The 13,226-nt window shown below is 38.2% G+C and overlaps 1 protein-coding gene across 3 annotated transcripts in view; it reads right to left on the bottom strand.

The window, feature by feature from the left end:
- The window catches only part of DNAJC2 (DnaJ heat shock protein family (Hsp40) member C2), a 37,505-nt gene that overhangs the window by 531 nt on the left and 23,748 nt on the right, over positions 1–13,226 (bottom strand). For all 3 annotated transcript variants that reach the window (XM_030307800.1, XM_030307801.1, XM_030307802.1), the window contains 12 exons: positions 12,106–12,247; positions 10,031–10,111; positions 9,103–9,168; positions 8,573–8,664; positions 8,166–8,287; positions 7,605–7,754; positions 5,025–5,113; positions 4,882–4,951; positions 3,260–3,444; positions 2,390–2,490; positions 2,168–2,275; positions 129–283 (listed from right to left, as the gene is read on the bottom strand). In XM_030307800.1, the coding sequence (XP_030163660.1) occupies positions 129–283; positions 2,168–2,275; positions 2,390–2,490; positions 3,260–3,444; positions 4,882–4,951; positions 5,025–5,113; positions 7,605–7,754; positions 8,166–8,287; positions 8,573–8,664; positions 9,103–9,168; positions 10,031–10,111; positions 12,106–12,247 (1,361 nt within the window). The remainder of the gene's footprint in view (positions 1–128; positions 284–2,167; positions 2,276–2,389; positions 2,491–3,259; positions 3,445–4,881; positions 4,952–5,024; positions 5,114–7,604; positions 7,755–8,165; positions 8,288–8,572; positions 8,665–9,102; positions 9,169–10,030; positions 10,112–12,105; positions 12,248–13,226) is intronic.

The following is a 13,226-nucleotide window of genomic DNA, read 5'->3' as shown; positions in this document are numbered from 1 at the left end:
CTGATTTTACTAACCGCCAGAGTTGGAAAGCTTTCTTGTAATACTGACCCTCACAACTACTGTGGTGGTGACATCACACACACACAAATAGATGGTAACGGAATTTATAAACACTAAATATCTACTACCTTATATCGCTTCATGCAGTCCTTCTTTGTCCTGCCAGGCACTGCTTCTGCTATTTTCTCCCATCTTTCAGGTGTATTTACTGGGTACGTTTTCAAAGCCTGCTCCAGAAGTTTCTGTTCTTCTGTTGTCCAAGGGGTAAAATCTGTGCATGGACCTGTTTAAGAAAAATTTTTATTTGATAAATCTCATCCTGATAGAAAATTCTGTTGCAACACCTTTCCAGATAAATCTTTTGGTGCACAGGTATCTTGGTAAGTGGCCATTCAGATCTGTGGTAATTTTGAACAGATTTTTAGAGATGACACACACAAAAGCCTCTCAAGTATTAAATAAGAAAAAAAAACTCGGAGATCTAGCTCACATCCCCAAAAATCTCTCGAGGCTTTTTTTTTTTTTTAAAGTAAATCGGAAATACCTATTATAATGCTGATCTCTTCAACCTAATAATAATCTTACCAGACTGGTTCAAAAACACAAGTGTAAATGATAAATCATAAGGAAGCTGCCTGACAGTTAAACTTTTAGGCCGATGAGACCCTGAAAAACATTTTCAGTTTACAATGGAAGAAAGAGCCTAGGAAAATTAAGCCAAGTGCCCAAAGTTTCAGTGTAGAGGCAAGGTGACATTAGATTCTGTGTTCCAGTGTGGCATTTTCAACACATTTCTTGCAGAACCAATGCTAATAAGAACCTCTACTAAACCCCTTTATGCTTGACAAGACCTCTCAACATGTATCAGAAACAAATATAGGTCTATCTAAGATTGTAAGTATTACACATCCCATTTGTAGGAAAATGTTAAATAGTTAAAAACCTGGATGTAGTCCGCTTTCAAATTCCAGGGAAGCCCTCAGTGGAATTTCCTTTCATTGGTCTGAAGCCCACATTTAACACCATGGATTTCTCTCTTGGAAAAAAGATGGAGGGCATAAAAGGAGGAGAATAAACCCCTTTAGAAGTGCCTTCCAAGTGTTTTGTAACTTGCTTTTGTTACTTAAAAAAAAAAAAATAATGCCCGGCCTAGACCCCCCCCCCCAAAAAAAAATCACCTCTGATTTTTATAACACAGTGTGATAAGCCTCTTCTAGTATTTTCAAACTGAAATTTTGGGATAATATACCAGATTAGTAAAAGTGGGACTGTTAGAGGACAGAGGTAGGTTATCACATTGAGTTATTAGTTAATCCCAAAACATGCATTTGGAACTGTGATCCGGAAAGCATATTCAAGATTAGTGGCTCAAAAATGCACGAAGTGAAACAGAACTTTTTCCAACTTTGTCAGCCACTCACCGTAAGAAAACAAGTCACATCCCAAATGTATATACATGAACAAAAGTTTCACAACTTTGTTTACACTTATGTAAGACGTGTAATGCTCTCTGATATTTTCTATTCATGACCCACTTAGGGAGTCACAATCTGGAGTTTGAAACACTGGTCCAGGTTAATCAAATTAGGTAGAACACCTAAGACAACGTCAGCACCCTAATACATTTTAATATTTTGAAATGATTTCAGAAGAACAAAGAATCCCTGTATATGCCACCCAGATTCCCCAAATGTAAACATTTTCACCATGCCTGCATTTTCTCTGTATATCTCAGACATAATTTATTCTGAACCACGTAAATTGCAGACATGATGCCCCTTTACTTCTTAGCTTTTTCCTTAAAAACAAGGACATTTTCTCTCATAATTATAGTGTATTTTCCCAAATCAGGAAATTAACCTTGATAAAATACTATTACCTAGTCCATAGAGCTTATTCAAATTTCATCTGTCCCCACATCCTTTAATACTGCTTTGTAAAATCTGGTAAACAAAAGAAACCCAGCTCCTTCCCTAATGGCCTCTGAAATGGAAGAACTGTAATTTTCAGTTATATGAATGTCCTGAAAATGCTTGCTGTCCATCTTCTAGTCTGCTAAACATTTTATTTTCTAATTATTCTGAACACAGACCCCTACATTTTGTCTATCTTCACATAGTGTGGGTACAGGGCTAGCATTTTCTACTTAGAGAAAAACAAAATTTACCTTCAAACCGTTCCGAAGGTGTTGCGTTGTCTGCTTGAGGCACCACTCCATGTTCTTTTTTAAATTTATCAAATGCCTTTTTGTTTATGTCATCTTTTTGATGAGGGTCTGAGAAATGAAAAAAACTTATTGCAGGTCATCTCATTCAGTCATTAAATTGCACAGATTTTTGAAAAATGCATTTGAGGTAGCAAACGTATTGATTTTGCAAAACTAACTCACCAAGTTTCTGAAGACTCTTTGCTTTGCCAATAACATCTTTGGCGGTTCTCTTGACTCCAGAAGAAGAATGGATGTTCATGTAATTAGCAATAACCTCCCATCTAGAGACACCAATGTAATAAATTTAAGAGGGAAAAACCCCCAAATAAAAGCCAGAATGATCCCTATGTTTGTAATGTATACAAGTTAGCTATAATATCTACAGAATTCACTCTAAACTGGTAGTCTTACTATTACCTGGATTATACCTTTTGCTTTTCATATGTTTAAACCAACTGTATATAATCTTGGCTTCAAGTCTGTATAAAACCTTACAGATTCTGTGTACAAACCAAGAGAAAATCACACATTTGTGTATACTGCCATTTGGACGTGTAGAGATAAATCATTCTCTGCCAACAGCTTTAGTTTCCTCAACTATAGAAAGAAGGAGGCTGGATCTATAAGTCTTCTTTTGAGTTCTAAACTCAGACTCTGCAGTAAGTTCTGGTTTGATGTGGGAAGCCAGAAAGAAGGATTAAGGCTGTAAGAGAAAACTTCAGAATGCAAAAACCTAGTCCCTAGTACTAGCCACAATGGAATAAGCCAACATGAGAGTCACAGTTTATGTCTCACGATCTTTAAGTTCTTGAAAAATTGGTGAAGCGTCCACTGTATGGCATCCATACATGTATGTGAGTTGGTGTAAACTGAAAAAAACCAGCAGGTTCAAAATACACCCTGCTTTTCACACTTTCTACTGTGGCACAAAATTTAGACTCCAGCTTTCCCTGGAAGTTTCTGCTCTAACCAGTGCTCTCTGGGTGCTTGTCTGCATTCTCCCCAGGCCCCAGTATACATGCTCAAGACAAGTTTCATTAAAACCAGTACCTTGAATTTGTTCCCGCAGGGAAGAGGTTCACAGCTTTAATTAGTAATTGCAGATCATCTTCTGACCAGTTTTTACTGCCATTTCCACTCCCACCAGTTGATTTCTCTGCATTCTTAGATGCTTGTCGCATTCGAGCCTCAGCTTCCTCTTTCTCTTTTCTGATTTGCTCATTTATTTCTTCTATCTACACAAATATCATAGGTAAGTCAAAGACTTAAAGCATCTAGCTACTCTCCCTGCAATTCTCACATCTCACTATCCTGACAATGACCGACAACACCTCCCGAGCCAACCCCAAAACCAGCCATCAGCTTTTCACTCTGGCTTTGCCTCACTCCGGCTTCTGGGCTGCAGAGCTCTGCTTGAGTCAAGAACAAAGTATAACCTGCCCTGCCCTGTATTCATACTGTGTGACTTCTGTTTGCTTTGGACACTACTTGTCGAGTCTATGGACGCTGGGTTATTTCACCCACAAGCCATTTCACATCTCTCTTCAAGCTCATCCCCACTCTTTTCAGAAGAGAGTATCCTTTATTCTCTACAAGGAGGTAAAGGCATAGAAAGTGGCCTGTTATCTTCAAGTTCCACCCTTAACGTTCCTTCCAGTCTACCTTTAGACATGCACAGACAAAAAAGAAAACCTTTACATGGCCTTCTTGCTCTGTTAACGGCTCTCTTGGGGTCGGTCATCTGTAACTCATTTCCCTCCTTCCACCCCTTAGAACCATTCACCCCAGTGCCAGCGATTCCAGTGACTCCCATCATCCCTCACAGTCCCAAGTCCTTCTGGCGCCAGTCCTGTAACTAGTCACACTTACGTGGCACATCCTGCCTACAAACGCCAGACTAATAGTATGTTAACTCTTTGCTACTCAGACCTCTGCAGTAATGGAAACCAGGCATCATGGTATTACAAACCTGCTTAATTTGGCTCTACTTTTTCTAACCATCTCCCATGTCTCCCCCATGTGATATGGTTTTTCATGCGTTCCTCTGACCTTCATCTTCACCCTGTCCATCTTCCAAGGCTGGCTCAAACCCTTCACTGAACCTTCCCTGACCACTCTGCCCTGTACTGGGCACTTCCTATTTAACCTACAGCACCTACTGCAGATCCTCCATCTTTTGGTCCTCAGGCCTTTTTTCCTCAGTGTAGTTTCCTGAACTCCTTTGTGGCAGCAACAGCATTAAGCATTTCTTCAAACTACTTAGGCATAGTGCTGTATATTGTAGGTACTAATGCTTACTGCATTAAATTGGATTTCTGGGCCTGTTTCCTCATCTGTACCATAAAAGGTATACACTAGACAGAACAAACATCTCTTTTGGTTCTAAATGTTAATGTCCTACAAAAATGCTCAAGGAATAGTCAAACAATGATTAACGTGCTAGATACACAAATCAAGCACTATACATGGTAACAACTATACAGACAAAGTCCAATTTAAAATAACAAAAGCGCTTACTAGAAGTAACACATACTGAGGGACACAAAGAGAAATGAGATTCTTTGCCTTTATTAGTAACTTCTATGTAAGGTGGGGAAATCCTGAGGTGAAAGCAATATTGTAAGCAGAACTAAACGCTAAATACAGGTAGAAGGGACGCGTTCTTCTATTACCTGTTTTTCCAAAGCAGCCTTTCCTACTTCTTTTGTAGATGATGTGAGTGTTTCATTCAAGCACTGTAAGCTAAAGGAAAAAAAGGGATGAAACTTTACCCAAAGCCCAAGAAAAGACTGCAACAGCCCTCCTATGGTTATACCTTGCTAGTTCAAGCCGATCACAAAGTTTTTCCACTTCTTCCATCATTTTAACCCGCTCTGCCTCATTGTCAGAGAAGTGATTCCAGGTCTAGAAGCACAAACACAAACATTTTCATTTTTTATCTACTGACACTGAACGATATGTCCATAAACACAATAAGCAAAGCATTAAGTTCTCAAGAGATACCTCAAGTGAACGTATGGCCTTCTGAACATTAACAACCACACTCCCAGGGCTCTCCCCTGACCAGCTAGCAGTAAAAATGCTTTTACCAAGACGACGGAGAAGCAAAACAGAAAAAAGGTGATGGTGTGGAAGATCTCTGGATGTTATAAAAGAAGGATTCCTCGGAACCACCTACGAATCAAATTCTGTATGAGTACTCAATGTTCTCTTTGTTAGGCTGCCTGTTCTATCTTCTGTGTGCTCAACTGTAACGTTTGCTAGAAATTTTAAATGAAATTAAAAAGATAATGTAATGTGTTAAGGAACAGGAGATATTAGAAAAATTATGATTAAGGATTATGCCCAATGTCTCCCATTCCTTACTTCTCCTTGCTTCCTTAATGCACGCAGTCTGGCTCTCACTAAGGTCCCAATGCTTTTACTGCTGACCCTTCCCTAGCATCCAAAAAGCACTACTGATTTTCTTCCTACCTGTCTGCGTCACTCCTCGGGCTCTTCTTCCTCTTTCAGTACCTAAATTTGGGTGTTTGCATCCCCCACCCTCCTCCCTCTCAGCCCTCTCTCTGGGTGATCTACTCACATGGCTCCTAGTGCCACTGAGATAGAGAAGACCGTGATCCCAGAACTCCAGATTTGTACACCCAACCACCCACTCAGAATTTCCATTTGAGCATCTCAGTGCACTCAACATGCCCTAAACTGAAGTCAACTGGCAGAGGTGGAAAGGGCTATAAACTGAACTCTTCATTTCCTTTCAGCTTTTTCCTCCTTTATTTTCTGTTTCATTGAATTATACCAGCATCCATCCAGGGTTCCATGCAAGACACCGGAACACATGTAAATACTCCTGTACCAACACTACCTCCCTCCAGCACACAATCAGTATCACCTAGGCAGCAGCCTGTCCTGCCTCCCAAATACTGGCTTGTTTCATTCACCTTATTCTATTCCCACCCTCTCTGAAAGGCACAATATTCTCACCTGGATTATAGCAAAAGACTCCCAACTGTTTCTGCCTCAAGCCTTCCCTCAGCATCCTGACCGAAACCAACTCAGGAGCAGATACGAACTAGCAAGACAGAACATCCTTCAAGACCTGGCTCTTTACCTCTTCGGTGGCCTTTGCTTCATTAAACCGCACTTCATGGATCTCTGCTTTCTCTCAGTGCTCCCTGACCTCTCTCATCTCTGACCCCATACACATACTACTTCACCTGGATGAATCCTACTAGATCCAGAAAACCTCCCTTGACTACCTGTTTTTTGGTCCTTCCTCATCCTAGTAAGATAAAGTGTTTGAAATGCCTGTTCCCTTGTCATTCTCCACCATTAACCGGATTTCTGGAAGGCAAGGACTGTATGATCATTAGATCTACATCAATTATGACTGCTTGCACATAGTAAGCGCTCACCAGATATATGATGAATGAATACATGAACTCCTGGAAAGGAGCAATAAAAACAAAGTCATGTAACGTCAGAACTTTAACCCTCATTTATGCATCATCTCGAAGAACTATTCAAGCTTTCTATTTTCTAATTGGCCTCTTTAAATTTTTTACTGATTTCTCATTATATGCCAAATATGCTACATACTGCATGGGAATGTTCTCATTTAAACATCATAACACTATTACTAGGTACCAATTCAGCTAATGTGTAGGTGAGGAAACTAAGGCACAAAGGGGTTGACGTAACCTCCTGAGGGTCCATAGTGTTAAGTGAAGAATGACTTCAAAGCTAGGCAGCTTGCTCTCAGCCCATACCCTTTACCACCATGATACACTGCATCCTTCTCAAAACAATTTTCTTGGTGAAATCCGAGGAAAACATTTCATTTTTTCCTAGACTTTCCTCTCACCAACCAAAAGCCTGAAAAGACCACCTGTGTTTGTATTCTGGTTAAACCTTTTTCACAGTCTGCTGACAGGGCAGAGTCATTTCAATTATATTATCAACTGAAGATTCAGAATGGCATATATTAAAATATATGGGGACCTGTTACAGACACAATAGGAGACATACACTAAAGCCTTTGAAATGGTCTTATTTGGATCCTAATTTGAATAAACCAACTATACAAAGACATTGTTGGGATAATCAAAAAGATATGAATATGGACTATTAGAATATTAAACAAGTCTTTTGGGGGTTTGAAAATAGCATTATGGCTGTTAAAAAAAAAAAAGCCTTGATCACAGTTGCACGTGAAATTAAAAAAAAAACCATGAATTTAAAAGCATTTTAAGGATTTAAGAGATGTTTAAATGAGATAAAATGTGTACACCAGTTTAATTATATTTAGATAATATAAAAAAGAAATATTCTTAAGTTTAATTAGCAATTGGATTTACTTGTTACCTAGTGTTGGTTCAATCACAGTCTGACGCACCTTGCATGAGTTTCGAAGTTTTTGCCTTTCCTTCTTAATGGCTTTTTTCTGGATATCTTTTTCCTTCTTTGCCAATAATGCTTGTTGTCTAACTTCCTCCTCTTCTTTCTCTTTAGCTAACCGAGCAGCTTCCAATTCAGCTTGTCTTTGCTTTAATGGAAAATAAAATTATTTTAATAAGAAAATTAGGATTTCTAAATGTCTGTTTTACAAATTCAATCTTTTAATAAATTAGGAAAAAATGTGACATGTCAACTTATTGAAGATGGAAGGTTAAACTGAGAAAAGCAGCTGGTAAAGTTCTTTCTACATTTATTAAAAATATAAAATAGAAACATTAGAAATAAGCATAGTATTAAAGGAATGTATACGACATGTTTTTGCTTAGTAAGAATTTGCTGGTAAAAAATATCCCTGTAATTATCAATGGTACCAACTTACCAAGATTTACGCACAGTTGCACCTAATTCTCTACTTCAAGATTATAGTTTTTAAAAGAGATCTGAAGATTAAAGATTTTATGAACAATTTGAAGTCTAGCTTCATCAAATGTCACCTTACTTTTTCTTTAGCTTCTTGCTCCTTCCGTTTTGCTTCTGCTTTTGCTTTCTTTTCTGCTTCTTTCTTGGCTTTTTCTTCTTCCTTAAATTTTTTTATCCTTGGATCACAGCTATATGCATTGTCTACCAGAAAAAAAAGTTAATTTTTTCAATTTCTAATTCAATTTCTAACATTTAACTAAAGATCCTTTTAAATTAATTGACTGATTTTGGGAGAGTGCACACCTGTGAGCAGGGAACAGGGTCAGAGGGAAAGAGAGACTCTTAAGCAGGCTTCATGCTCAGCACGGAGTGTGACACAGGGCTTGATCCACGACCCTGGATCATGACCTGACCCAGAATCAACTGACTGAGCCACCCAGGCAGGCGCCCCCAAAGAACCTTTTTAAAAATACTAATTATACTTACCAACTAATGTTCTTATCCTATTCATTTCTTCTTTTTTTCTTTGTGCCCTTGTTGCTCTGTTCTGCTTTTCAATCCATCTCCTCTCATCACGACTATAAAATATTGGAAACAAAGTATTGGTTATAGATGGTATGACTGGAAAATGCAATATTTTATAAATTTATGTGTAAATAATGTCTGATATTAACATTAAAGGGTGATTCTACTTAGTATTAATTTTTGTTGACTTTTTTAGAATATTCATGTCGAAGGTATTTCCCTACACACACAAAGAAAACTAAAATTAAACCAGTTATGCAAACAGAAGAAAAATAATTTGCTGAATTGAGCTTTTGTGACAATTATATTCGTTGGTCATTTGTTAACATACCCTAACCATTTGGCCCCATCTAGTTTAACTTGTGAGATGGGATCTCAAAACACTCCAAAAAATGATACACAAAGAGATATTTATACAAAAAAATATATGTAGTATATTTTTACATCATCACAAATAACCATCTTCCTTTATTAGTGACTTACATACATACCATTCTGCTTTTTCTTTTTCTTCTTCATCTAAATAAGAAAATTCTCTCCAAGAATCAAAATTATACCTAAAATAGAAATTAAAAAAAAAAATCAAGCTAACAAATAAAAAAAATCCTCCTTGTAAGATTAAGTTAGGTGCATATAGTGCTAAGAAACATTAAAGGCAAGGTTGTCTTGCAGACAGCACCCCTCACATGGTGGCACTAACACTATGCTCAAGTCGTCTTCTTCCTCTTTGTTAAATGACACTGATTTGGTATGAAAATCTAAAAGTATACTCCTCACCCCTAAACTAAAATCACACCTCCCTGCCATCTCTCCATTAGCCTTTTCTCTTGCCTGGAACTTGTTTAAGTTCTCCCTACTTTCTCCTTTCCTAGTCTGTCACGCCTTAAGGCAGCCCTCATAGTGGCTATTATATCTCTGATTTGTATCCTCTGAAGGGAAAAGCAACTACAACTGGTAGAGCTAAATTTGGTTATTTTTGTTTCACAATAATTTCATGTTTTCATTTACCAGATACTTAATCAGAAAATATAGCAAATGTAATACAAATTGGCCATGAGTATTGTGTTCATTAAACATTAGTGAATCAGAGACAAAAAAGCACTGCCTTCCTTGTGTATTCAAGTATTTTTAATAGCAAGACAAATGAAAATATTTTCATTTTTACTAAAATCAAATGGCTCCTTAATAGTATGCTTGATATCTAGAAATGTGATAAGAAAACAGATTTTAAAAATCATAGAAGCCTAAATATCACGTAGGAGATTACAGCAGTATGTGAAAACTATTATGATTATTTCTGAATAGAGTGCTTTTGTTCTGTGATTCTATTTTTCAATAAATTTGTGAAAAATCAAGTATTTATTGCATACTTATCCTTTTAAAAAATGACAGCATCATAGGAACAGTGTATTCACTTACCAGAAAGAATAAAATGCATCTACATCTTCAAATGATGAATTCATATCACCAAGTTTAGGAACATTTTTTTTATTTGACCATCTGAAATAATAAAAGACAAAAATTCAATTCAAAATCTGTACAAAGGTCAACAGACAAACTAATTTATCAAAAAACATTTTTTATAAATCCTCTACATCCCCTGTGACTAAGAAATGGGGCTGGAAGATCAGCAGTGAGGTGTCGAACAATACAGGAGCAGGGAGAGAGGACAAGGGTAGATGGGGTTGGGGAAAACAATGGAACGATGTTCTCACCATCAGGTTGTCTTCAGTTCTACAAATTACAGGCTTGTGGCAGCTGCCATACTAGCTAGGAAAAACAGGCAGTGCCCCCTTTCCCAAGCTCACATACTCCTGCCTCTAAACAGGCAGCACAGAAGCAACCTGCAGGCTCACATTTTTTTTTCTTAGAGAGTAAGAGAGTGAGCGGGGGAGAGGGGCAGAGGGAGAGAGAATCTTAAGCAGGCTCCACACTCAATAGGGAGCCCAACTCAGGACTGTGGCATCATGACCTGAGCCAAAATCAAGAGTCAAGCACTCAACCAAATGAGCCACCTGTGCACCCCCCAGATTTTTAAAAATGTTAATATACAGGGAAGATTCCCCCACCTTCTCATTGCCATGACCATCCCCACAAAGAGTCAGGACTTCTAAAGCAGCTCATCCATCATCTTAGAAAGGATTCTGTGGCTGTTACTGACCCATGTTTTCCACTCTATGAAACCATTCCACAACAAAATGTATTACACCATTTTGTTTTTACCACCTTCAACACTATTATAAAAAAATGAGGAGAGTGGATGGAGAAAATATTTAAGTTGCACTAAGCCGATGAAGTGGGTCTTAAGCCTGGCTGTACATTAGAATCACCGGGGAGTATTTAAATACCCTACAGGCATTCCAAGCTAATTAAACTGAAATCACAATTAAATTAAAATTTCTCCAAGTGGAACACAGCCATCAGGAGTTTTTTAGCCTCTCTAGGTGATTCCAACATGCAGCCACACTGTGCTCTAAGGAAACCCTCCAGTGCAGATGAAACCAAAAAACACAGAATATTGATATACACCATTTAAAAACGGACTTCGATGAAATAAATAACATATACAGTAACATTAAAGATATCTCATCCTTGGGGCACCTGGGTGGTTCAGTGTCTGACTTCAGCTCAGGTCATGACCTCACAGCTCGTGAGTTTGAGCCCTGCATTGGGCTCTGTGCTGACAGCTCAGAGCTTCGAGCCTGTTTTGGATTCTGTGTCTCCCTCTCTCTCTGCCCCTCCCCTGCTTGTGCTCTGTCTCTCTCTCAAAAATAAATAAACATAAAAAAAAAAAAATCACCAAAAGAGAGAAAAAAAAAAAAGATATCTCATCCTTTGTCAGAGAACTTTATGATAATGAAATGCTCCAAGAAAACAGTTCCAAAAGAACAAAAGCTTTATCAGATGATAAGGGGCCAGAAAGAGTATGTACCCATCAGTAAAAGGGAAGCAAAAGAATGGGAAATTACTATCACCTAAGTAAAATATCACACTACATAAAGTCAGCTACTGTTCTTTCCCACAAAGGAAATCAAAAAGAAAAATATCCTATGAGGTGTAAAGGAATTTCACCATCAAAAGGCAGAACTTCTGGGGTGCCTGGGTGGCTCAGTTGGTTAAGTGTCTGACTTTAGCCCAGGTCATGATCTTACAGATTGTGAGTTTGAGGCCCGCATCAGGCTCTGTACTAAAAGCTCAGAACCTGGAGCCTGCTTCTAACTCTGTGTCTCCCTCTCTCTCTGCCCCTCCTCCCCTGCTCATGCTCTGTCACTCCTGTCTCAAAAATAAATAAACATTAAAAAAAGAAAAAGGCAGAACTTCTGTTCAGAGAGCAAAATAAATGAGAGCAGTACATTCACCAGAGGGGCTCAATACTGTACAGAAGAAGGACAAAGAGAACAAAACTTTTATCAGGGGAAAAATGCAGAAACCTGGAAGATTACATGAAGCGGGCCAATATAGCATTCTGATCACAAGGGGATCCCTTAACTCACCTAGAATTCCGTTCAAACACTGGGGAAAACACTTCGAAGAAATTGTCCTTTGCTTCACTTTTAGAAGGAACTGAGTTATCAAAAGTAGGATCTACACTGTTGAATGCCCGTCTTTTCACTGGATCAGATAACATTTCATAAGCTGAGGAAAAAATGGTAAGGTCACATTACTATCATACTACATTTTTTTCTCTGTGAGAAAAAAATCCCCTTCCTTTAAAAAAAAAAAAAGTCATTTTTCGGGGTGCCTGGGTGGCTCAGTCGGTTAGCTGACCAACTTTGGCTCAGGTCACGATCTCACAGTTCGTGAGTTTGAGCCCCTCGGGCTCTGTGCTGACAGCTCAGAGCCTGGAGCCTGCTTTGGATTCTGTGTCTCCCCCTCTCTCTACCCCTCCCCTGCTCACACTCTGTGTCTCTCTGTCTCTCAATAATAAACATTTTTTTAAAAAGGTTATTTTTCATATTTAAAAATTTTGTGTTTGTGGGAAGGAAAATATTGAATGCAGGTAATGATACCACTAGTGCTACTGGATAGAATCTGACTTCATAACTTCTTTCAGTACCTCTTCTGGAAGGCAAGTGACAAAACAGTGGTTAAATACTCATCCGTTAAGAATGCATGACTCCAAGGAAATAGAAATAGAAAATTAACTGTTAGAGTCCAAGATTGTAAAAACAAAACAAAACAAAAAAAAAAACAAACAAAAAAAAACAACAAAGAACCTTTAGCATCTAGCATCTTGAGCACTACATAAGAGTAGGCCCAAAAGAGTAAGTCTAAAAGGGGTGTACACGATTTTAAAAAGCTATCATCAAAATGTAAAATCACACCTAACAACACACACTTAGATATGGTAACAATCTATATTAATTTGCTTAACGAAGATATGGCTACGTAAACAGCAATAAACGTCGTCTTGAGTCCCACAGCAGGATACAATCAACTTTTGGATTTAAATTAGCAAAACATCTGAGGACAATTTAGTCCTACAAAGTATCTGAAACAGAGAAATAACTTAGCATTCTTGTTAGAGAACACTTAGGATGAAATGACTGCAGGATGAGTTTCTCATATAAGAATCCCCAGAAGATCTCGTTAACACACGGACTGTCAGCGGACC

The sequence above is a fragment of the Lynx canadensis genome, chromosome A2 (assembly GCF_007474595.2).
Source record: "Lynx canadensis isolate LIC74 chromosome A2, mLynCan4.pri.v2, whole genome shotgun sequence".
Taxonomy (NCBI): Eukaryota; Metazoa; Chordata; class Mammalia; order Carnivora; family Felidae; genus Lynx; species Lynx canadensis.
This window is presented reverse-complemented; position numbering and strand designations above follow the sequence as displayed.